The sequence below is a fragment of the Pelodiscus sinensis genome, chromosome 2, assembly GCF_052426305.1.
Source record: "Pelodiscus sinensis isolate ZL-2025 chromosome 2, ASM5242630v1, whole genome shotgun sequence".
Lineage (NCBI taxonomy): Eukaryota > Metazoa > Chordata > Testudines > Trionychidae > Pelodiscus > Pelodiscus sinensis.
The window spans coordinates 74,833,775-74,860,376 of NC_143053.1; the positions used below are offsets into that span (position 1 = coordinate 74,833,775).

The 26,602-nt window shown below is 41.4% G+C and overlaps 2 protein-coding genes across 5 annotated transcripts in view; one reads left to right on the forward strand and one right to left on the reverse strand.

Annotated features, from left to right (window-relative positions):
* B4GALT6 (beta-1,4-galactosyltransferase 6) overlaps nucleotides 1–13,981 on the forward strand; it is a 46,515-nt gene extending 32,534 nt beyond the window's left edge. For all 4 annotated transcript variants that reach the window (XM_014568775.4, XM_006113605.4, XM_014568776.4 and 1 more), the window contains 2 exons: nucleotides 3,187–3,288; nucleotides 10,580–13,981. In XM_014568775.4, coding sequence (XP_014424261.3) covers nucleotides 3,187–3,288; nucleotides 10,580–10,727 — 250 coding nt within the window. In that variant the 3' untranslated portion in view covers nucleotides 10,728–13,981. The remainder of the gene's footprint in view (nucleotides 1–3,186; nucleotides 3,289–10,579) is intronic.
* Nucleotides 13,982–16,450: 2,469 nt separating this feature from the next.
* On the reverse strand, nucleotides 16,451–26,427 carry LOC102452195 (transthyretin). Its single transcript, XM_006113603.5, has 4 exons — nucleotides 26,268–26,427; nucleotides 24,191–24,312; nucleotides 21,844–21,979; nucleotides 16,451–16,794 (listed from the first exon to the last, which is right to left on the reverse strand). The coding sequence occupies exons 1-4, from the start codon at nucleotides 26,334–26,336 to the stop codon at nucleotides 16,672–16,674; spliced, it is 450 nt and encodes a 149-aa protein (XP_006113665.1). The 5' UTR covers nucleotides 26,337–26,427; the 3' UTR covers nucleotides 16,451–16,671.
* Between the last annotated feature and the right edge of the window lie 175 nt (nucleotides 26,428–26,602).

Below are 26,602 nucleotides of genomic sequence, written 5' to 3' on the forward strand. Positions count from 1 at the left end.
TGTAAGACATGATCTCTTGAACAGTGATCAAGAGCTCTTTTTTTCCTGTTAAATTATCTAAGTTAAGAAAAGTTTGTAGACGACTTATATGAGTAAGCAGGTATTTATAGTGTGTTATATTAAATCAAACAGTATGTATTCATTGTTATTGCACTGATACTGTACTTGATGTGCTTTATAAAAAAAAAATGTAATCTCTCTCCTGAAAATCATAAAGCCTAGGGGGCAGACTGTCAGACTCCCCTGGTCTAGCAGCCTCGGGACCTGATTGATCCCAGACAAGGGGATTTGCCGGACGAGGGGAGGTTCCTCCCGTAATGGTTCATGCTAAACCGCTGCCCCCCTCCCTCCATGGCCGTCCCCGCTGTTGCCTGGCCAGCTGTTGCTCCCTGGGCCGGAGCTCTCCAGCTCCCACTGGCCCTGCTATTGCCAGGGTCTGAGCTGCACAGCAGGGGTTGGAGCTTCCTGGTTGCTGCTGGGGTTGGAGCTATGCAGCTGGGCAGGAGCTCCCGGCCTGCTGCCAGGGTCAGAGCTGTGTGGCTGGTGATGGAGCTTCCTGGCTGCTGCCAGGGCCAGAGCTGCGCAGCCACTGCTGGACTTCTGCTACTGCCCAGTAGCTGGGGCCATATCTCCCTGCTATGGCACCTCCTCTACCCCCTACCTCTGCCAGGCTACTGCCCTGTGGCCAGACCTCCCTGTACTTGGACTTTGTGGTCCAGGAACATCTGTGGTCCTGTCAGAATAGAGTCTCAGTTAAGGGAATTACAACCTGTATTTAATTCTTGGGGACTCGAGGAGGTTTGGTGACCCTAGCTGGGAAGAGCCAGATATGATATTAGCTATTTTTAGAAACAAATAAACCTGTAATTAAATGGAACACTGCTAATTAGATTTTTTTGAAGAGTTCAGATTTCAAAATCATGTTTCTAATACTACTCTTAAATAATATGTTCCAGTATTTTAAAGAAATCTGTATGAAGGATTTTCTGCTTGGCCTGTTATCTAAAAGGCTCTTTTAGGTGGACCTACTAGTGTAACCTTTGGGTGGGCTAGAATTGATTGCCACTTCGACTAGTGCTTGACCATAACCTCTATAAAAAAGCACATGGAGTCACAGAATTCATTTCTTAAGGATTTTCATTATGGATCAATTCCAAAGAGAGGAAAAATGACCTTTATTTTCATTTTTTATAAAGTTGGTACGAAAGAATTAAGAAACAGTATTATTTTAATATCTACTAGATAACAAGATTACTTCATAATCCAAATGTATTGTCTGTCATAGTTTATACATAACTATATATGCAAAAGTTAAATCTAAAACACAGAGAGATGTACCTGAGACATCTAAAAGCTTAGATTGAGTTCATTTGATCTCAGTTAGTCCTTGCTAATCCACTACATGCAGTCTTGTGAATCAAAACCATTGCAAAATTAGGACTATATGGCACTTTTCCTATCAACACATTTAAATGAGAGAAGAGATGGTGAATCATGCCAGTTAAGAAAATATGACTAAAATCAAATAACATTCAAAGTATACATTTAAAAAAAATTAGTTTTCTTCCAGATTTTTCCTTCCATTACTGATTACTAACACTTCTCTTGCATTCCTGTTGGAAAGTTAACAGTACAGAGTGAACCTCTCTAGTCTGGCATCCTTGGGACTTGACTAGTGCCGAATGAGAGAATTTGCTGACCCATGAGAGGTCAATATTGTCTAGCAGCATTACCAACACTTTCACTGCTTAAAAGGCTCTTAAAAGACATTTGGGGGTAGATTAGAACTAAATAGTAGCACAGAATACTGAGAGCCAAGACTGGAGACTGTAAATACATTTTATGGGACCACAAGAAACTTGACCTAATTCATAAGTGGATATCCGGCTAACTAAAATCATGCCAGACCAGAGAGTTTCAACCTGTATCACCAGCCAGCTACAAAATGTTTCAGAGTTAGGGGGAATCAGTTTGCTTTTTGTTCCTATCGCTGAGCTTCTTCCTACCACCACACAGCTGCTCTGGTTACTTGCCATGCCTCAATGGAGTTTTAGTCCAACTACAGGAACCATATCAGGCATGCCCCAAACTATTACACCCATCTCCAGAAAATTCTGGACATGAATGCAGATTGTATATTGGCTTAGCAACAATGACCCAAATGCCATTCATTCATTGTACCTACCTCTCCCTACCCTTAGCCCTCTTAAACAGATATATCTCCCTGTTAGGCATGTGTGCTATGATAGTAGTGACACAAAGCATATCTGAGCTTCTCTCTGCTTTTTCTCTGTATGTGCTTTTCCCCACCACAGTTTTGGCACTGCTGTTGCTACTAAAATCCTTCTTACAGTGTCTGGGGAAGAGTACGCTCATAAATTGATTCCATGTCAAAGAGCGTGTATAAGTGACATTCATGGTATCTCATGAGACAGAGTTGTAAGTGACGATTAACAGAACAGAGGAATTGACTATATTAAAACCTCATTAAATCAGGAGTGACTGCTGACAAGGAACACAGAGGGAACAATGGCTATGTGACCACCCCTCCATGTGATTCTTCCCCATGCTACCCCTACCCTGGGGCAGGGCCTGGACAATCCCCCCCCCCTCTGTCCCAGATCCCACCTCTGTTACATCTATTACTGTCCTGCCCTCTCCCTGCTCTGCCTTTTCCTCACCCCTGCTCCACCCCCAAGCCTCCTCTCTTGGAGGACTAGCAGGGCTGGGGGCTGGTGCCAGCAGCAGGGTTGGGGGGGGGGGCCCACACTCATCGGAAGTGGTGGGGGAAGTAGAATGACACTATCCTAGCTCATTCTACTTCCCCAGATCCTGTCCATGTCACTCCACTTCCACCGGTGAGTGCAGGGTTGAGCAGTGTGTTGGAAACCAGGGAAGCAGAGTGAGCTAGGGCTGCATTACTCCACTTCCCCCCTCCTCCTCGCATCCTACTTCATACAGGAAGTAAGAGACGGAACATGCTTGGGACAGAGGCCTATTTACTATTCGTCATTCTGTGTGTAGCACTATTTGCTTAAATTTTAAAAAAAGTTAAACAATTAAGTGAAGGTTATATATTGGAAAGATTGTCAGCAAATGAGAGATGGCTACTCTGAATACTAATGCAATTTTTTTTTAATACATGCATAAACAAAAATGAATTTATCTTTAACTATTGTACTGTAGGGTTCATTATGCTGGATATAATGTAACAAGGCCAGAGGGAGACCTAGGGAAGTACAAATCCATTCCTCATCATCACAGAGGTGAAGTCCAGTTTTTAGGCCGGTGAGTAAAAAGGTGATGTGATCACATGCTAAAACCTAAGGAATACAGAAGATTTTATCTTGAGAATATTCTCACTCAAAAACAATGAAGTAGAACTATTCATAAACTACGTGCCTTTTTGTAAAGTGGTGTATTGATTTCTGTTGTGGTACATACCATTTTTCAAAAGATAATTTTAAATCTAGTTCATTTAAAATTGCTAAATTCGGGTGAGATCTACTCTGGGACAGCTTGCTGATTCCTGTGGTTTTACAAAAGGAAAAACTATGTAGCACTTTCCTATTTTATTGGGTTTGTTTCTGTCCTCCCTCTTCCCATTAATAAATGTGTGGCACTCACACAACAGGGGATGCTGACCGTATGTGAAGTCAGCTTTGTTGTTTCACTTAAAGTGAAGTGAAACAAAAAGTAAACTGTAAAGAAAGTGTATTCTTCAAGTGATGTCCCCGTGGGTGCTCCACTGTTGGTGTCAGGCTTTGTCCCAGTGCCACAGATCGGAGACTTTCAAGCAGTCATCAGGCAGGCTGCACATGCGCGAGCAGAGAGCAGCATTCCCACCTTTTTGAAGAAGCGCGCACAGCCCGCTTTTCCCTCAGTTCCTTCTTCGCTGCCCTGGGCTGTGGACGGAGCTCCACCCTCTTCTCAGCGTGCTCTGCATATCAAAGAGAAGCAATTGACAACCAATTGAGTACTTTAGATAAACTCTCTTTATTCAAACAAAAACAAACAAAAAGGCTGCTAGCAGCTCTTACTGCAGCACAAGAACAAGCTGAGGCAGCCCAGTCAAACTGAGGAAGAAAAACTCCCTCAAAACCCTCACAAATAAACCGACTAATAACCCAAGCAGGTAGCCTGGTTTACACAACGTGGGTGATATAGTCAGCCTTGGGGAGACATGCCAGGACAAGAAATGTGGAAGATGCCAGGAGCCTATGCCAGCCTCTGATGCTCACAGCGAATGAATACACTGTTTGGAGTGGGGGACATATGTAAAACAAAAATGTGTCCACTGCCACAGCTTGACTGCGAGGGCTTGCAAGGAAAGAGAGCTCACAGCTGCATGCTGTGTATTGACAAAGCCCTTCACCCCCTTAGCTATAAAAGGGGCAATAAGGGCTCGAGCGCAAAATCCCCTCAGGGCAATCTCTCCAGCCCTTTACCTCAGAAGGCACGGTCAGAAACCAGACCCTCACCAGCCTGCTTTCTCCTGCCAAGAATTAGTAAAGGGGATGGAACCGGGCATGGGGAAATCTCGAGCCTCCTCTGACAGGCTCAAGAGTGCGCTCTAAACAGGCAGTCAAACCACCTGCCCAGGCATCAAAAAGGGCACCTACTAAGGGCCTGATGTAACAGAGGTACCAATGGCATCAAGGACACTCAGGGTGCCTCGAGCACACTCAAGTATCCCCAGCACAACATGAACCCCCAATGCAATCTTCACCACAGGCACTGGGAAGTAACAGGGCTAGTCTCACGCTAACCCCACATCCCCTGGGGTCGTAACCGCATCCGTGCTACCACCTCATGTACCGGGGGACTCAGCAACGGCTCACAGGGCATCATCCCAGAGCTATTCTCCAATGCGCAAAACATAGGCACCACCGAGACAGGACAGGAGGGCCAGAACTGGGTTCTCTGCTCGGCCTTTGACACGGCACTGCTCTCGCTCCCCTTTACCAAGAAGAGGCTTGCCATGTTCACTTGCCTTGTCTCAAATCACTGCCTATCAAGGGGATTCAAGGAGGAGGTTCTCTCAACACTCCTCCCCAGAGAGAACATATGCACGTTATGGGGCGTACGACTTACCTCATTATTAGTATCATCCTTGTATCCAGAATGGTATTATTATGACAGACACCATAGCCAATGGTTCCCCCATCACTACGGGGCACCACATCATACCTCCATTCTCCTACACCTGCACAGAGGTCTGTGACCTCTATACGTTCAGACCCATTGTATTCCCCATCTGAGGGCATGGACCTAGAGGAAGGGCAAATTGAGGATGAACCAATGGTCCAGCAATCAGACATACCACCCAATGATAATTCCTCCTTTGCTCTTGACGAAGCAGTTATCCTGAATGATCCAGCACCTAGTGATGACCTTAAACAGGTCCAGGAGCTATTTAAGAGAGTAGCTATCAGTCATGAGGTTGTCTTATCAGAGGTGCAGGAAAAACACCACAAGCTCCTAAAGAACCTGCAGCCCTCTGCAAAATCCAAAATTGCCCTGCCTCTAGACGAAGCTATTCTTGAGGCAGTCAAAGTAAGGCAAACTCCAGCCACCCCCCCACCCCCGCCGGACAAACAAATGGACCAATGGAAAGTATTTTGTCCTATCAAAGGGCATGGAATTCCTGTACTTACACCCTCAACCTAACTCCTTGGTGGTTGATGCTGTGAATCAAAGGGCCAAAAACCCGCAGTACAAGGCTCAGACACAAGACAAAGACCACAAATGCCTCAATGTCTTTGGGAGGAATATGTACTCTTCCTCAACCCTGCAGCTTCACATAGCCAACTATACAGCATTGCTTGCAAATCATGATTTCGACAATTACATAAAACTAACAGTTTATGCACAGTATTGCAGAGGACAAAAGACCTATCTTTAAGGCAGTCATTAAAGAGGGATACAATATATCCCTGGACAGCACTAGATGCTGCAAATACTGCAGCTAGGTCTACTGCGACGTATGTGGTAATGAGACCTGCAACTTGGCTGCAAGCAGCAGGAATCCCTAAGGACCTCCAGGCCAAATAGAGGACCTGACATTTGATAAGGCCAAATTATTTGCTACATGGACTGACGAGGCCTTGCACTTTAGCAAAATTCGCGCACTACTTTGCGCAAGTTGGGGATGTACACTGCACCCTACCGGAGGAAGTGCTACATACCTTACCAGAGACACAGGGACACGGCCTTTACTAGACAACGCAGTACTGGTCTTCTGAACAGAATCGCTTCTGACCTCGAAACACTATAGTAGAACCCCTAAGAACTGCTCTTCAACAACTCACGCCTCTAGGCAGCAAGTTTGAGAATTTGGTTGAGGGTCTGCTTGACCTTTCTTCTGCTCCAGTACCTGGCGAGTCCAACATATTTCACCACTGCTTGCGCCCTTATTACAATCAATGGGCAGCAATCACCACAGATTGCTAGTACACGGTGGGTACTAGAAATCATCAGCCATAGATATTCTGTCCCTTTCACAGCAATTCCCCCAACCTCCGCACCCTCTCCCTCTCTCTTCAGGGACCCCTCTCATGACACACAGCTCTGCCAAGAGGTGCAACATCTGCTCAATATATAGGAGCTGTAGAATGAGTCCAAAAAAGATTTGAAGGAAAAGGGTTTTTATTCAAACTGCTTTCTCACCGAGAAGAGGTCAGGGTGTTGGAGGCCCATCTTGGACCTGTGGCAATTAAACAAGTATCTCCTCAAGCAGTGATTCAAAATGATCACTCTTGCCTCTATAATTCTGGCACTTGTCAGAGGGGACTGATTTGCAGCCCTCAACCTTCAAGATACATATTTTCACGTCACAATACATCCTTAACCCAGACATTTCCTACTATTTGTGGTAGCGTCACATTATTTCCAGTGCAGAGTCCTCCCATTCAGACTCTCCTCTGCCCCCAGAGTCTTTTCCAAGACCCTCGCGGTGGCAGCAGCACATCTCAGATGCAAGGGTATTACAATATTCCCCTATCTGGACGATTCTTATCAAGGGCTCCTCACAACATGGCATGAGAGGCATGATCAGGTTTACAAAGGCCTTTTTTCAGTAGCTAGACTTCTTTATCAGCTAGCAGAAATCCACACTATGGCCTATGCAATCCCTTGAGTTCATAGGGGCTCTCATAGATTCCATAACAGCAAGAGCTTATCTCTCCATTTACCGTTTTAACACCTCAAAAAGCCACATCACTATTGTTACCACCATCCCAACCATACTCATCCTAACTTGCCTCAAGCTAATGGGACACATGGTGACCACCACATGCGTAGTTCCGCAAGCCAGGCTGCGCTTTTGATGTTTCCAGCACTGGATTTCTTCAGTGTATACACTAACCAGACACCACGACTCGCCTCATCCATGGGTCCTTACCTTCCTCTGATGGTGGACCCATGCGCAGAACCTATGCAAAGGGGTGCCTTTCCACCGTGAGCAGCTGTCCAAACAGATTACTACGGATGCCTCGCTGATGGGCTGCAGTGCACATGTCCAACAACAGGTCTCGCAAGTGGTCCCAAGACAAGTCCAAACTCTACATAAACCTGTTCGAGCTTCGAGCAGTTCACAACGCATGCAAGCACTTCCTCCTACACATTCAGGGCTCTTCGGTGCATATCCTTACCAATAATATGACTACTATGTTTTACATCAGTCACCAAGGTGGTGCGAGATCCCAGTCATTATGTGCAGAGGCAATCAAGTTGTGGAATTGGTGTATCTGCCACAACATAACCATCATGGCAGTATAATTACTTGGGGACAAGAATATTATGGCAGACATCCTCAGCCGCAACTTCCTCAAAGAGCACGAGTGGGAGCTGCACAATCACATCGCTCATGAGCTCTTCCAACATTGGGGTGTACCACAGATAGACCTCTTTGCAACTTGACAGAAGTCCAAATGCCCCCAGTACTGTTTGAGAGCGGGCATAAGATACGGCTTCCTGGGAGATACAATGCTCCTTTCTTGAGAGACGCATTTACTAAACGCCTTTCCTCCTATCCCCATCATTCCCAAAGTCATCTGAAAGATACAGGAAGACAAGGCCCAAGTGATTCTGATAGCCCCAGTGTGGCCTCGACAGACATGGTTCCCATGTCTTTTTTTTTTTTTTCAACTGTCTCTCTCTGACTTCCCTGCCCGCTTCCAAACCACCCAGACCTCCTCTCTCAGAACAAGGGTCAATACTTCATCCCCCAACCATGAGCGCTACAGTTGATGGCACGATACCTATCTGGTTCTCAGAAGCAGGGCAGTAGTGTTCCCAGCAAGTGAGAAATGTACGGCTGCATAGCAGGAGGCAAATGACACATAAGACTTACCTGTACAAATGGCGTCGCTTTACGCAGTGGTGTGCACACAGAGGAATCCAACCTTCTGGGGCACCGCTCCACCTGATACTGGAATACATTATGAACTTGAAACAACAAAATGTATAGCTCTCATCACTCCGAGTGCACATTGAGGCCATTACAGCCTTCCATCCTCCCCCCCCCCCGCTCCCCCCATTGACGGGTTCTCCTTATTTTCCCATCCCATCTCTAAGAGATTCTGGAAGGGAGTTATGATTGGTCCTCCACTCACTCACAAAATCACATTTCGAACCAATGGCAACTTCATCGCTTACCGTCCTCACTCTGAAGACGCTGTTCCTCCTTGCAATCACATCCACAAGGCGGGTTAGCGAACTTGCTGTGCTCACAGCTTTGCCTCCATATACAACCTTTCATAAGCACAAGATTATTCTGTGGCCTCATCCATCGTTTTTACCCAAAGTTGGATCGGAATTCCTTATCAATGAACCAATAGTCCTTTCCACCTTCTATCCAAAACTGCACTGCTCCAGGGAAGAGGCCGCTTTACACACTCTGGCCATTAGAAGGGTAATTGCCTTCTATCTTGGTAGAACTCAGTCCTTTCGGTTATCCCAGAGATTGCTGGTATCCTTGGCTGTGAAAGGTCCAAGGGACAACTACTGTCTTCTCAGCGCATTTCAAAACTGAGAACATCATGCATTACTACCTGTTACTCACTCCAGAACAGGTCATTACTGATGTCTGTAAAAGCCCATTCTACGAGGGTGATGTCGACATCAGCTGTTTTCTTAAAGGGGGGGTCTCATAGTCGTCAAATTACACATTCATGAAGCACTTAGTGGTTTGTAATTTCCAGGATCACCTCTGGAGACCTTTTTAATGATTGGCATCACATTAGCTATCTTCCAGTCATTTGGTAAAGAAGATGATTTAAAGGATAGTTTACAAACCATAGTTAATAGTTCTGCAGTTTCAGAACTTTTGGATGAATGCCATCTGATCCTGGTGTCTTGTTACTGTTTAGTTTATCAGTTTGTTCCAAAACCACCTTTGACACTTCAATCTGGGACAATTCCTCAGATTTGTCACCTAAAAAGAATGGCTCAGGTTTGTGAATTTCCCTAGCATCTTCAGCCATGAAGACCGATGCAAAGAATTCATTAAGTTTCTCCGCAAAGACCTTATAATCCTTGAGTGCTTCTTTAGCTTCTCAGTCATCCATTGGCCCCACTGTTTGTTTAGCAGGCTTCCCGCTTCTGAGGTACTTAAAAAAGTTTTCATATTACTTTTTGAGTTTTTGCGTAGCTCTTTTACTAATTCCTTTTTTGGTCTTCCTTATTAAACATTGCTCTCTCCTCCAAGGCCTGTACATACCCCTACTTTCATCTGCCACCATCCTTTCCTTTTCTGCATTCCAGTTCCCTCCCTTTGATCTCTGCTGTATTGCGCTGGTGATGCAAAGTAGTTGAAACCTAATTGAAGTAGTGACTACATGTGGGCTCCACCATGATGTAAAACAACCAGAGCATGCTAGTGAATCTGGCTTAAATGCTAAAAGATTAAAAAATAGGGTAAGGTTGATATTGCATATGTCCAAAGCATTAATAACCTCATATGATAGCACTGTTCTTGAGTTTCTTCTTTTAATTAAGATTATAAAAGGAAATTCCAAAGCATAGACTGCATTAAGGAAATCTATATAATCAGAGAAAAATCTCAGTTTAAGATTATGGAGCATTGGAGATGTATCTGTCACAAAAACAAGCACGTGTAAATCTAGGAAATTCAAAGTTAAGGTTGCATTTAAAAAAAAATCAAATAATTAAAAATATGGAAATATGCAACTGAAGTATGTAAACCATCTCAACTATGTTTTACATTGATGCAGTGAAGAAAAATATGAAGAAAATTGTTTTTACAAATCAGTTTGATACCACAAATAGTAATATGCATTAATCATAATCACCTGGTGGCTGTGTAGTTAATGTCATTTGTCTAGGAATATGAACAGCATGTAAACGTTCATCTAATTTGTAAAACTGCAAAAATTCATGCATTTAAAGCTGATGTTTGTAATTTGTATATACGAAGTTCTCCCAGACTGAGGTTTTGTAAAATAGAGGTTTCGAAATCAATGATGGCCTATTTTTAATTATGGTAATGCAGTTGATAACTTCTACATGTTTCTTTACAAACCTTTTTTCCACAATCCTTCTCTATTCTGCCCTACAGGTATAAACTCCTGAGGTATTCCAGGGAGCGTCAGTACATTGATGGGTTGAACAATTTAAGATATATTCCTAAAATACTTGTCAGTAGATTTTATAAAAATATAACTGTAAACCTCAGACCAGATCTGGCTCCTGTTAGAGACTATTGATGGAAGTGAGTGGCAAGCTACATTCCTGGAGTTCAAATTTGTAACACTGGAAAATATAAATTAAAGACACTATATTAAGACCTTAAATTAGGTCTTTTTGACTATTTGATGAAGGATGTTTGGGAAGAGAAGAAAAATGACTGCATGGGTGACCATGCATTATATTCTGAAAAGAAATGCCAGCAGCTACTACTCAATGTTTACAGCATGGGACTACTAAATACTCAAGCCTTGTTTCACCATATTCTCTATCAACCACTCAACTATATATACTGCAGAAAACAGATCTGTAGCTTGTTTGGAAGCCAAGAGAGAGGCCTTTTCTCCCAGGAAATTTTTATAATTTAAAATAACTTAAATGAATGCTTTTTGTTTCCTTTTAAAATGTGTTTTGTAAATATGTGATGTAAATTGATGTGCTCAAATAGGTTTTTAAATATGGTAAATTATGCTTCAATATGAATTTAGGTGTATTACTGTGTTCAGTAGCATGAAAGAACAGATGTAAATATTTGTGTTTTAAACAAAATTTATGCCTTGTATGAAATAATGGAACTATCAATAATTGATGGCCAGCTATGACTGTAAACTGTTATACACGTTTTTTGAGCTTTAAGCCTGATGTATATCTGTTTTGAAGAATTAATTTCACATGTAAGTTTGTTCGGAAGAAAGCTTTTAATTTTACTTATTACTGGTAAAAATCCTGTGATTCCCTGCTTGCCATCTAAATCATAGCTAATGCATATTATTGCATGTGCATTTTGGAAAAATCTTTAAGGTTGTTGCATATCATGATATATAGGAACTCTTATTTCATTTGTCTCCACAGGTGCCACAAGTGTTAGTGTCAGGGATTTTATGCCTAAAACAGTGTGTTCAAGTCTATGTACTGTAGTTTGGTAGTATCATCTTTTTTAATTCTTAATAAATAGCACTTCTTATTCCTCAAGAATCAGAAGAGCCAAAAATGTATCTTCATTGGAAGACCAATGTTAGTTAACTTTTAAAAGAATTGGTAGCAAAATTTATGTCTAACCTTTATGGGGTGGAACTTTTAAGAGCACGCAGTGTTGGTCTAACTGCTCCATTTATTGTTAGGATTAATGGGATCAGAAATAAGCCAGTGCTCAGTGCTTTTGAAAATATCCCCAATAATATTAATCCACATAGATATTATGGGCCTAATCCTCTGAAGTGCTGAGCACTTCAGGTAGTGTGCGAAACACCCTAAACTCCATGAGCTACAGTGAAATTGAAGGTACTCAAGACTGATCAGGATAGGTCCCAGACAATTCTCTATTTTGTAGTATTAAATGCATGAACATCTAGCCTCTTTTTATTTATCATAAAACTTAATTTTGCCTTAGCATAACAATATAGGGAAAACAATCTAATAGCATCCAATTCAGAAACACTATTTTTGCCTACTGCTATTACACATCTGTAGCGAATATGATGTAGGAAGTAGTCTGAAACACTTACTTTTTCTATTAATGCAACACAAATCAGTTAAATGTTGAGCAAAATAATCTAGTAGATTAGTTTGTTGACTATCACAATCATTCAGTGGTTTAGGAATCAAAGACTTTCTTCTGCTCCCCTGAAAAATTAAAAAACAATGTATTGTTTATTTATTTATTACATGGAGTTCTTAACCAGAAACATTAATCTAAATTCACTGCCCACTTGTTTGCCTCTGGATTTACTGCTACAGAGGATTGATGCAGGTGCTTTAATTAGTTTGCTGCTAGCACTTTTTCTTTTATGGCCATTCCAACAGAACGTTTTGTCCTGGCCGTTTTTTTAACAAAACGTTTGAGGACACTTGTAGACATTCCAATAATTTACAGAAATGGAGAAATTACTGATTTAATTGACATCGTTCAAAGAGGGCTGTTGGAGATATTTCATATTGTATTGGAATGATCTTTTAATCTAGTCAATATAATATGCTGTAAAATATTTAATGTAAAGTAACAGATTGAACACACCCATAAAATAAGCATGCTTGAGTTCTTATATTACTGCTTTATATATTTCTGAATCTGAGCATACTGAATATTTTGAGGCAGATGGGTAGATATGAACTCAATATTTAATATACTAAATAAGCAACTATATTTTCAAAGTAAATTTGGTCTTATATCCATACTTCACATTAGCTGAACATGTTTCCTTAAGGGTTATTAAAAGGAATAGCTTTTAAAAGTCTGACTTCTGATTTGTTTTTGGTTTTTTTAATATTTTCTGGTGCATTTAAAAATACGCATGAATATGCTTTAGCCCAAGTTATGGAATCTTGCAAAGTAATAATGTATTGCTTAGAGAGAAAATGTGAAAGAAAAGAAAATATAATCTCAACTGCACATAAATGGATTACAAAGCATAACTGCAATTTGTTTAATTTAACATGACACAAATGTATTGTGCCCCAAATTGATACACCTTCCATTAAGAAAGATGTTTACTATCCATTTTTGCCAGATAGGTACCTTTTAGTATCAGGAAGGCTGCTATCTTATTATTAATATTACACCAAAATGTGTTCACTTTGTCTGAATCCAGTACTGTTCTGTAGCATACTTTAACATAAACAGTGCCTTCAAATAAAAGTAGTGAAGTGCAGAACTGAGGGCTATGCATGTTCCTTTTGATAAGATATTCTTAATTCTAGTAAAACATGAAGGATGTCATGCTGGCATTTTGGTTCCTGATGGCAAATTTGACTGTTCTTCAACGGTGGACACAATGCATAGAAAAAGTATTTTCAAGGTTCTGAAGGGAGTTTTACAATTGATGTAGAAATTTGATAACACTAACAGTGTCTCAAGTCTAGTCAGTACACTAAAGGATATTTTTCATCTAAATTTCCTTCCCATCTGTTATATATTTTAAATTAAGAGAAAATATAAAATTTAATATTCTCCTTGACACCAAGAATATATTGACAAATGAATGCAAAATGTTTATTAAATCTTTCAGAAATATTTTTGTACTCTTCTGTTTAAAATATTAGTGTTATAGTTAATTACAAACAAGCCAGTTATCAAAATTTAAAAATATTGCGTATCAGCAAGAGGAAGTGTACTTACAATTATTTTATTTGTAGAGGTATCTGAGGCAGGCTTATTGAAAACTGCACTGAAACAATTGCTGGCAATTTCCATACTTTTTATTTTTGTTTTGTTGTTCATGGAAATGTTTGTACTTTTTTATCATTGTCTCTTTTGAAATATAATGTTCTAAAGATAGTGGAGTTGTCTAATTTTATTTTTTTCTAGGCACTGTAGTCTATAGAAGGTGGCTCCTTCAATGTATTAAGAAAAAATAAGCGTTCTTTGAAATCTCTGGTACAGTATCATTCTCACATTGATCCCACAATTGACAGGATGGGAAGTTTCTTATTTGATAAGAACTGATCTTGTAGAAACCATTTACAGATAACATGTTTTCAAAGCATGTTAAGTTTTTATAAAATCATTCAACTTTTAAAAAATTGTAATAGCATAGGGTAAGAATTATTTGTGGCAGGATCCATTTTTTTTTAATTCTTCCCAGAGCAACATAGCACTGAGCCTGACTTGTAATGTCTAGGGGCTATTGTAAAACAATTTATTACAAAATCTAAAAATGGTGTACCTCAGCTGATTAACAAATTTGATCACCTGTTGAAATTTAATACAACAATTTAGTAATAATGGTTGTATCTCTGAAAACTGGCATTCTCTGGTCCGGCAACATCTGTTATCTGGCAGGACCATGGATGCGTCTAGACCATAGAACTCTGGAGCCTAAGGACAGGAGGGCCACCTGGGGCAGTGGAAAACAGGGTGGCAGCTCGGAGGCAAAGCAGGACTGGGGCCGGAGTCCCACAGCAACCCCTGGGAACACAGGGCTACTGTCGGAGTCTCCTGACAATCCCCTGGAGAGTGGGGCTGGGCCAGAGCCCCAGGGCATCTCATAGCAATGTGAGGCTGGGACAGGAGTCCCTGCAGCAGAGTGAGACTGGGCTGAAGTCCCCCAGCAGTCCATGTCAGCACTGTGGCAGTCCCTGGGAATGCAGGGCTGGATTCAGAGCCCTGTGGCAGTGTGGGGCCTCAGTCCCTTGGCAGCCCCCAGAAGCGCTGGGCCAGAGCCCTGCAGCAGTCCCTGGAGCGTGGGGTTGGGACCAGAGCCCTGCAATAGCCCCTGGGAGCACGAGGCTGGGCCAGAGTCCTGCGGCAGCCCATGGTCCGCAGCCGGAGCCTGTGCTGCTCAGGGAGCTGGCAGCAGCTAGACAAGCAGCCCAGCCAGTTTGGGGGAGAATGCAAGGCAGGGTTCCTGGTGGAGCAGCCTGCCAGCAGCATGGGGTTGGGGCTGGTGGCAGACCTCCCCTGGTTTGACAAACTCTCTTGTTTGGGACCGGTGTGGTCCCAACGATGCCAGGCCAGGAAGGTCCAACCTGTACTTAATTCTTAACACTTTTTATTTGTTTAATTTTTCAAGTACTTTCAGATTTAAAGAATTGTTGTCCAAACATACTATATTGATTGAATTCTAACTAATAAGTTACTTCTTCTAAGCATAATACATACCTAGAAATATTCTAAAATGCTATAAGTAGCAGAAAAGTACCCAATATGGAGAGATTTCACTTAAGTCTTTCTTAGAATTATTAAACCTGATAGCAGACAGAGATCATCATGTGTTAGTGGTTTCCCCTTTTCATCTGTCATCCCTTTCTTTTAATTATTACTTTTATAGTAGCAACTAGAGTTCGTATCCCAACCGTAGCCAAATTTATATGTACTGTGTATGACCTGGGTTCTAAATGACAGTGATATACAAAAGTAGGAGAAGGACATACACATAGGCTGCATCTAGACTGGCATGATTTTGCGGAAATACTTTTAACGGAAAAGTTTTTCCGTTAAAAGTATTTCCGCAAAAGCACATCTAGATTGGCACGGATGCTTTTGCGCAAAAAGTGCTTTTGCGCAAAAGCATCTGTGGCCAGTCTAGACGCGATTTTGCGCAATAAAGCCCCGATTGCCATTTTAGCCATCGGGGCTTTTTTGTGCAAAACAGTTCTTCCCTGTCTACACTGGCCCTCTTGCACAAGTATTCTTGCACAAGAGAGCTTTTTCCCGAGCGGGAGCGTGAAAGTATTTGCGCAAGAAGCACTGATTTTGTACATTACAAAGGCAGTGCTCTTGCGCAAATTCAAGAGGCCAGTGTAGACAGTTGGCAAGTTTTTGTGCAAAAGCGCCTGCTTTTGTGCAAAATCTTGCCAGTCTAGACGCACCCATGGTGTTTTTTCTTATTTACAATATACATTTTCTGTTTAATTATATAAGTATTAGCTATCTCTGAATGCCACACAATCTTGTCACCATTTGGAGGCTGATTTGGTCTTTTGTAGACATAGCTGCAGAAGTGCAAGATCAAAAGGATTTGGTGTAGGAGCTGTTATTGCCTCTTTTGGCAGTGTCTGGGTCTAAGTACACAACATACTGATGAAGATAGAGTAAATGCATCTTGTTCCATAATTTTGCTTTTGAGACTTTTTTTGTAATACAGATCTGTTTTGTTCACATTTCTTTTGTGATGAGGACTTTGGTTTATCAGTCTTATGGAAGATTTGAGTTTGCTTCTGGTGTCTCAACAATGTGGTTTCAATATAGGTTTTTTATAACTCTAAGAGCATTACTTCTGAACAAAGAAAAACATTTGAAAGAGTATTTGAAAACATTTTAAGAAGTGTTTATTTATTTTACCAGAGTTAACACAATTTTCAAAATAAAAATCTTTTGCATAGCAGTTCGCTTGTGTGCTCATGTTTCAAGATGAAAAATATTATGTGAGTAATAATTACTGACTGTTGGAGTCAAAGAGCAGAATCATTCATTACAGGAAATCAATTGACAAATCAAAATTGACCAGCGTAGGACAGTTTTCATGGTTAATGTGCAGTTCCTAATTCCTTTGGTTCACTAACTGCAGCTGTAGTTGAGTAAGAAAAAGGACTAAGGAGAACAGCAATAGTATAATGACGATGACCAGAATCATTAGCATTGAATATCACCTGGAGAGGAGAAAGAAAAACATTTGAGAGTGATACATAGTTGTACATTTTTAAAGCCAAAAGGGATAATTGTGATCATTCTTATCTGACCACCTGCATGTCACAAACCATAGAATTTACCCACATTATTTGCTTGAACTAGAGTAAAACTATTTTTGTTTTTGTTTGTTTGAATCAAATCTTAATTTTAAATCTCTCCAGGATGGAGAATCCACCACAACCCTTCATAACTAACCTTTGGAACAACTTACCCTCACTGTTTAAAAAAAAAAAAAAAAGTGCTCCTTATTTTTGTCTAAACTTGTGTAGCTTCAACTTTCATTGATCTTGTAATTTTGTGCTAAAATTGAAGGGCTCGCTGTTAATTTCCCATCTAGGTATTTGTGGACTGTGATAGGCTGGATTGAGATGCATATGTCTATTATTTCAAAACATGTTTTACAATTTTTTAATCATGGCTCTTCTCTGAATCCTTTCTAACTTATCAATAACCTTGAAATGTGGCACAGTATTTTAGTAGTATTGCACCAGTGCTAAATTACAACTTCTCTGCTCCTCAAGATTCCCTTATTTATACACGTTTTGGCCTCAATGTTGCACTGACAGCTTATGTTCAGCCAGCTCTCCACTATGACCCTCCAGCACTTCTTTGAAACATCATTTCCCTGAGTGGAGTGACTAGTCTAATAGCTCTTTGTGTGTGTTATTAAATCTGATTATTTTGAAACATAGTGTGTTTGCATCCAACTTATCAAGTGATCCAGATTTCTCTGTGACCTGTCCTCTTTATTACTTACCAGTTCCCAAATAACCAACTGTGCCTCTAAATCTATACAATAGTTTTATCTCGAGTTTAAATTTCGGAAGCACACACATTCTTTTCTAATGCTTTGACAATTTTTGGTCTGTGTTTTTACATTTTGTAAGTTATATAAAGCTAGTAAACTATGTGCAAGATATTATAAATCAACGTTATAGAACAGACACCGCATAAACTTTCTTGACTGATGTGCTTTTTTAAAAAAAAGTGCTTCTTGATAACAAGGTATTGTTGGCCACTTGTGAACCCTATTTGGGATAGATATGTGTGCTTTCTTTGCTCTCAGCAGGCTCTAAGGATTTGTAACATAGTATGCTGGCCCTTCTGTTACTGGGGCTAACCATGTAACTGAAAAAAGTGATTACAGAACTATATCCTATGAAATCTGGACTCAGTGAGAGAGCGGGGAGGAATGCATGGTTGCATGTCTTTAGACAGGAGGAAGAGGAATCCTGGAAAGGTATTAGTCAGAGAAACTATGGCAGTAAGTAAAACTTTGTGGAAAAGCAGAAACTCTGGAGAGGGGTTAACTGGTAAAAGAGGAGGCCTGGAGCAATGCGATGGAGGTGTGGGACTGTAACCTGAGTTTAAATTTGTACTTAGGGCCCCCTCAGAAGGAGGTTCAGTAGAAAGTGGGAGCAACTCCTTTCTCTTCTCACAGTCTCATGCCCTTGGTAAGACACTGCTTAGCCTAGGGTATGAGCAAAGGAACTGCCTGCACCACCACTATCAGTGTGTGTATCCTTGTGTCAACAAGGGAAAGGGGTTTTGAATCCATGGAGGGCAGTTGAATACCAAGCCTAGTGAGAGCTGGAAGACTGCTTCGTTACTTGAAAATGAGGGAATGATTTACTGAGTTTTGACCAGATAGTTAAATCTCGATTACCCCATCCACCAAGTGAGACTGCAGACCACTTGTGGAAGAGAGGAAACGGAGACATCAATGACAGTAAGATAAACCCATTTCAGAGTAATAGATGACAATTACAGAAATGTATTGATGGTTCTTTTGTGTTGTTGCATTCAATGTGTAACTGCAATGAAGAGTAACGGTAGTTCGAATTAGGAGCTTTAATTCGAACTACCTAGCCCGTGCCGTGTGTAGCTGCGAGCAGGTAGTTCGAACTACGGGGCATTTAAAAATGGTGGTGCCTGGGAACATGCAAATAAAGCCCGGGATATTTAAATCCCAGGCTTCATTTGCAAGTTCGAACGACTACATTAGCCACCCTTATACCCAAATACCCTAGATTTTATTCCTTTCTAGAACAGACACATCTTGTCGTCTCCCCTACACATATATACCAAAGACTCAATACTCCTTATTTTAGACACCCACTGTCATTGAGACCTCAGCATACCACATTTTCTGTATGTGCAGGTCCAAAAGAACAATGCGTGCTCTATCATTATTCCACAGTGAAGCAGAAAATACAAACTAACCTAACCATCCTCCCTATTCAGATTTAAAACTTTAAACTTTTCCTACTAATAATCACCCTCTTCTGAATCAGACAACTTGCAGATGAACATAATATCCAGCTTCATCCAATTCATTTTGTATATTTATACTGCATACCTTAAAATATTCTGTTAATCACACCAGGCTAACTTTTTGCTTATCTGGTATATGTACATTGCAGGTATGTCTACACAGCATTGTTATTTTTGAATAACTGACATTATTTCAAAATAAATTTGAGCTGGAGGACTTACTCTGACTCCTGTATCCCTCAATTCACAAGGAGTAAGGGAAGTTGAAGAAAGAGTGTTCTTCCTTCTGCTTCCAGCTGCGTGGACAGTGCCAAAAGCTGAATAAAGCTATTTCGACTTCAGCTACGCAACTGACGCAACATACAGGCAGTCCCCGGCTTTCGTACAAGATAGGGACTATAGGTTTGTTCTTAAGTTGAATTTGTACGTAACTCGGAACTGGCTCCAGATTCAGCTGCTGCCACTGAAACTGACCAGGGGCTGACTACAGGAAGCCGGAGGCAGAGTTGCTCTGCCCCCAGCTTCCTGGAATCAGCCTGATCAGTTTCAACAGCTGCTGAATCTGGAGCCTGAGACAGAACAGCTGGGGCGCTGCCCGGTAGGTTCCCACAGGACCAACCCGGCAGCACCCCAGCTGCTCTACCCGAGGCGTCCCGCAACAAAAGCCTGGTCTGCTGGGGGGGGGGGCGCACTAGCTGCGCCCCCTCCCCCCCCCAGCAGACCAGGGAGACCCAAGCAAAGCCGCCCAGGCGGCGGCAACCCCGCCGCCTGGGCGGCTTTGCTCCTGTCCCCCTGGTCTGCTGCGGGGGGGGGGGGGGGGGGTCCAGCAGCTTTGCTTGACCCCCCCAGCAGACCAGGGGGACAGGAGCAAAGCCGCCCAGGCGGCGGGGGTGCCGCTGCCTGGGCGGCTTTGCTCCCGGGCTCCCTGGTCTGCTGGGGGGGGGAGGGGGCGCAGCTAGTGTCGCCCCCCCCCCCAGCAGACCAGGCTTTTGTTGCGGGACGCCTCCCAGCAGACCAGGGAGACCTGGAGAAGCTTTTCTCGCCCCGGAAGACACTGGTGGCGACCCGCCGCCTGTGAGCTTCGGGGCGAGAAAAACCCCGTTCGTAAGTGCGGATCCGACATAAGTCGGATCCGCGTAAGTCAGGGACTGCCTGTATCTTAATTTGACTTTTGCCCTGCAGTGTAGATGTGCCCTAAGAGATTGTATAAACTGCAGATGGAATATGCAAAAGGGCCTATGTGATTTGGCATAATACACTCACAGGGCAGGACTTATGTATCTACTTGACCTTAATTGATTATTTTGTAACTTAAATGTTTTGCTACAATCTATATAATTATATCCTCATCTTAAAATTTTAATGGTGTATATATTAAAAAAGTGACCTAATGAAGGCTCTAGGTCCTCTTATGTTCGCCCACACTAATGTGTCTCCTACACAATTCCTAAATTTCATGTGGCATGGAAGCTCCTATTGCCTTTCATAAATCATGATTTGTGCAAAGTTCCCAGCTCCTGCCAGGTTTCATTCTGCAATATCTCTAGCTAATTATGTTCCTTACCCTCTACAGCACTATATGTTCTGTGGATTCCTAACGTATCTGTGTTTTGCACTGCCCTATTGAGATTAGGAATGATCTACAAAGTTTCTATTTCTCATGTATTGTCCTTGCCATCCATAGACTTCATGATATGTCTCTCCTGCTATGAGAACTTAATGATGTATACACTTGTATTTCAAACAAAGTCAGTTTTTTGGGAATAATATTTTAATTAGCCCAATCTATAGATTCCAATTATAAAAATGTTGAAATTTGTCATTTTAAACATTTCCAGGTTTTTATTTCAGCCAAACACCACAACTGCTTTCTCCTGAGGGGCTTAAGTAGGTGATCAATTGTTTCGCCTTCTCATATTGTACCTAGTAGAAATAAATTGGGGTGGCCAATATGATAGGTCCAAGATATGTCAGTTGGTTGCTAGCAAAGTGTTTTCAGTGGAGCGTTTCTCCACTCTGGAATTTTGTCTCCTCCCCAAACCAAGTTCTGATGCAAAAGAACTTGAGGCTAGTGATTTTTTAGAGCAGTTTCCAAAGCTGATGTATTTCTTCAGGATTTGAGGGGGGGGGGGGGAGAAGTAAATGGAAAGGGATTCAACTTGGAATATTATTGATATTAAATCATATTATTTCTATAGATATTAAATAACTGTTGCATGCAGGTAGAGCATTGGCTCAACCTTCCTTTAAAAAAATCAATCACATATTAAGTTGCTATATTGGTATCACTATGGCAAATATCACTATAAAAAACATTAGTGATGTGCCAAGGAAAATATGGAACCCTCCTCTTCTCCATTAGACTGAGGGATAAATAGCTCTGCTGTTCTTTTCCCATAAGTACGCTCCCTTCTTCCTCCTCCCAAGACTTAGGAAGGGGGGCTGTGTAGCTGCAGAAATTGGAGGAAAAATCCCTAGATGGAAAAACAAGGCTAGAAGCCTGCTGAGAGGAAATGGAAGGCTAGTTCTGGGGTATTTGGTGTATGGAAATTCCTGTGGAGCTTTGAGTTTGCAAATTTGAACTGCTCAGTGAACCTGAAGGTGTTAATTCATGGCAGAGGCTTTCTGTGCATGGACACAATTATGAATGAAATACTATACAATTAACACAGCTTTGTTCTTTGCAATTATAGGTCCCTTTAAAAATGAGAAATAGAAGTATAACAAATACTCACATCAGCCCATTCATGGAATGGGTTAAGACCAAGTCCCTTCCAGTAGGTGACTGTGTCAAACTCAATCTTGTATAACCCTGTTACAAATTGTTCCTCAGTTGTGAGCTCATGGATCTCTCCATTTTCATTGGTTTTTCTGTATGAGAGCAAGATAAAATACATTTATTTTTGTGTTCAGACATCTGAAACAGAGGCAATCTATAGCACTGAACTGTAATGACACTCTAGCCAGACATATAGGAAGCTGCTGAATGATCATCTGGAATGACTTGTTCCTCTCTGTTCTATGGAGGCCTGACAATCTCTTCTGGAATCTAGATCTTCCACACATGCTACGAAGTATGGCTGGGCTGTAGAAGCTTCTTTGTAGTTACTGCTGCAAAGACTGGAGGTGAGCCGCAAGGAATCTGGCATGGTTATTCACTGCTTTCTAAGAGAGCTGTTGGGCTGTTATTTAAATGTTACTTTAAAGTCAGGAGGGGCAAGAAAAATTAAGCACTGGCCTAAGTGTGCATAATGCCCATGATGTTTTAATAAGCACAATTAATATAGTGGCTATTTCCCCATTATTATTATTTATTAATACTTCATAAGGTGGATTCTGATTCCTTTTATTGTGCTCATCTTATTTACAGGAACACTTTTTCAATTAATTTGAATTACATTGAGATTGCCATAGGTTTGACAAAGTGTAGTTTTATGACATTTCAATGGTCCATTGACTTGTCTGTTCTCCACCAGCAAATAGGTTGTTTTAAATTAGTCTATCAAGACATTAATATTGGCTAGAAGCTGTAGAACTTTGAGTGCTAGCCAATGTGGGAATGCGGCAGCTTTATTAAACATTGTCTCCTGGCTTAAGTTAGCTCTTCTAGGAATTTGTTAAATCACAGATTCCATGTTCATCTTTCATTAGAATTCTTCCAAGCCTGTCCTTAGAATTTTTCCTGATTGATGAAAATGTTTCTTTATCTTACATTGATCATGGTTAATCAACTTACTTAAACGTTCTCAACTAAAGTCCAATAACTTTTAGCTATGAGTACAGTGATGCCCTATAGTGGGCTTCTGAGCATTTCTTGTTAAAATTCCAGTATCACACTGAAGTGAGTATGGAAGTAATTTCTCTGTCTCCAGTGAAGTTCAACTACTTAGAGAGCTCTACATGATTATCTCTGCCAGATAGACCCTAATGAAAATGCCACCACAGGTTCTTTGCATCAGATCTCAGGTGTTTTTAAACACTGACCTTAAAGCATCCAGCTCTCCCTTCCATGCCATGTTTACATACTCACCTGCCCACACAACCTGCCTCCCACTCTAAATTACACTGTATTTTGTATATTACCAGGGTAGCCTGTTTCTTTCAGGAATAAGTATACATATCTCAAGTGACAGCATATGCTATCAGCTGTTCACCATATGCTTGTGCTTCCTTCTTTGGGGTTAAGGACACATTTTGGTTTAAATGGGAAAATATATGGCTAGATTTTTACATTCCTTCACCCCCCTACTCAGTGTGATTATATGTATCCATGGGTTATTAGGTTTGTCATAAGTTCACTAAAATGTATTGGCACTTTTGTTGTAACAAATGGAGTATCACCACTAATAATTCCTTTGTGTAATAATATTGAAAGACTTGCCCAGTTGATCTGGGGTTAGGTGTCTCATTAGTGGTGGATTCCTGCAGTGTGACAACTTTCACTACCCACTTGTATGTCCAGACTATTGCAGACTTCTTATCAGAGGACACTGGTTTCCTTAGCCAGACAATATTCTTTCTCCTGTAAGTTACTATACCGTTGGCAATGAAAGCTTTCTTTTTTATGCTCCAATGCAGCCAGAATTCTTAACTGGCACTTTCAAGTTCAAACCAAGTTAGAAGTCTCTTCTGATTACAGCATACTATCTTATGTAGATATTGGTGGGCATTCATTCTCTTACAACATGACAGTGGAGGTAGACTTTATACTAAAAACTGAAGTGCTTCTTGTAGCCATAAAGGGAAATGTTATGAAGAGGAAGAATCAAAGAACAATTGATAGAAGAAAAGTTTTTATACCATATTTCATGCTGTCTGTGAGTTATCTCCCTTCTGTTAGCAATTTTTCCAAACCAGTCAGGACCCAGTCTACTAGCTTTACAGTTACAATTTAATTAGAAGAGGAGATCCCCACACAGAGTAAATATTTGGTGTTGGCATACATTACCTTACTGCTTCTCCAATTGTAACTAATACCATTTTACGTGTTTTTAACATGAATGCCTATAAAATTAGGGTTTTCTAAACTTTAGCCTCTTTCAAGACCTCTCTTGCCTCTTCTCATTTTATTATATTACTTACCCGGAGCTTAAGAGCTGCCAGGTTCCATCTTCAGCCTTTTTATATAATTTAATAGGCACACTGGAAGCTGGACATCCTCTGACTGAATCTAGAATTTTCACAATAAGAGGATGCTTGGAATCCTGTAGAGAAAAGAGAGATGTAATTCTTGTATGGAAAATTATATAGGAGTGATGGGGCATGATGGAGCATGCCTCATAAACATTTTACTTTTTTAGAAATAGAGGGTGTCACATACACTCTCGTTAAATGAGACCAAGTTGACTGTATGATACAAAAATGTAGCCTACAGGATCTACAGGGAGGAAGAGAATAGCGCCCTCTCAAAGTGGTGCACTCCTTATGCACTCCCTCTGGGGTGCTGTAGTTTTGCCTAACATCTAGCGCAGTGTTGTTGCTAACCGGCACAGCCAACCCAAAGATGACAGAATAAAGCTATTAATAATGGAAGCCGGCAGTGGTGATGGTTTGGAATCTGGCAGCCTGATCTCCTTGTGTTAGTGTGAGGGCTAAAGGAGAGTTCTCTTGGACAGGAGAGAAACATGGTCATGGTGGCCACATGTTCCCCTTCCTCCTTTGTTTAACTTTCAGCTTATCAAGTACTGCATATGTGCTCTCTCTTGTTATCATAACCCCATTATGGACAGACTATGGACAGCCCTTGGGCAAGTGTGTATGGGTGAGAGGATATAAACAGCTTCCCCTGCACAAAGTCTGCAACCATTATGTTCCATGCATGCATTAGAGAAGTGAGTGCTTCCTCCCTGAGAGGCCAGCAACGCCAAAGAGAATGAAGATGACACAGGACCTTGCCCCTCACATAGTCCCTTAAATAAAATAGAAACTAGAACTTTATGGTAGCTGCTGGTTAGTCCCACCATTATTGGTTTAAAAAATCAGGTTTCAGTTTGTGATTTTTTTTTAAAGGGAGGTTCTAATTAAAAAACAGTAATAACTTAAACTGAGAGACCCCCTTCTCTCACTTCTAATCCCTTCTGAGGACCCATGACAATCTCGCTTCCCTCTAGGGATCCTGTCACTTAATCAGAGAAAAGATCATCTATTAACCTAAGAAACCAAAACAAACTGGTGGCCCTGACTGACTTTCTCACTCCCCCTCCTCCCTGCTTTCAGCAGAGCAGGTTGCAGGAAGAATTTGTCAACTTCTATGGATGAAAGAGCTTCTGAGCCACCACTTCAGAAACTCTGTCAGGGTATTCAGGGCAAAATGAGTAGAACCTGTTTTTCTCCACCCCAAAATCAAAGGGACTAGCTTCCTCAAACTAGTAGAGCAGACTGGGTGTACAAGGGCAATCCTGCTGGGGGAGATCAACAGGCTACACTGTGTGTGGATCTACCACATTTTTCAGAGCCACATGAGTGCCACAAGGCATGGGAGAGGGGAGGATGGACCCTTAGTTTTGGTTGCAGGTCTCTTTCAGAGCAGAGGATGTGGTGATCCACTCCAACTAGGAAGACAGGAAGAGCTGGAGGAATAAAGGAAGATTGGGTAGAAAAAAAGACCAGGCACCATTTCATTTTCCTTCTCTCCTGAGGTCACTGCAAGAGTCATTACAGAAGGAATTAACAGGTTAGTCAATAAAAGGCAAGTAGGCCTGCAGGGAGATGAATTCTCAGGTAATACATCCACCCAACCAGTGCCTCACCAAGGTCTTGTTGATGGCGTTGATGGCTTGTGAGGGCAGGAGGTGCTTCTCTACAGCCTGCCAATGCTGAATTATATTTGAGAAGGAAGGGGGCTATGAGTTTTCTTCCCTCCCACCTTTCTGTAGTTGTTGAAATTATCCTCATAGGCTGTAATAGCATATAGCACCTTCAATCTACTCACTTTCATCATCATAAATAACTGCCGCAAACGAGGGGAGCACTCTTTCATAGGAATAAGAAAAGAGGTAGGAGAGTGCAGGGCAATCACAGAAGCTATAATTAAAATAAATCACTCTGTTTTATTACAGTTAACTTTCATTTATTCCAATTCTCATTGGGTATTTTTTAGTGACATAGGTTACAGCAATCACATTTGAAAAGCCACCTAAATACCAAAACACTTCCTTACCAGTGGTGCGGCTTCCGAGAACAACACCAACCCAGCTAACAAGATAAGGAGCAAAGAGCGGAAGGCCATTCTGCTTGTAGTTTGTGTCTCAGTACCAGCAACTAGAAACGGATGGGATTTGGGATTTTATACCCAATCCCCTCAAATTAGACTGTTTATCAAATGTCCGTATGACTTCAAAGTTGCTGATTCTGATTGTGTACTTAGTAAATAGTAAGAGAATAAGTAACCCACACAAACATGAACCTTGCCTGTGGAGATTAGTCTGCTGCATTTACCTTCAGTAAGATAAATTAGATTGCTTTTTGCCTTGCTGATCACAGTTGCTTTATTGT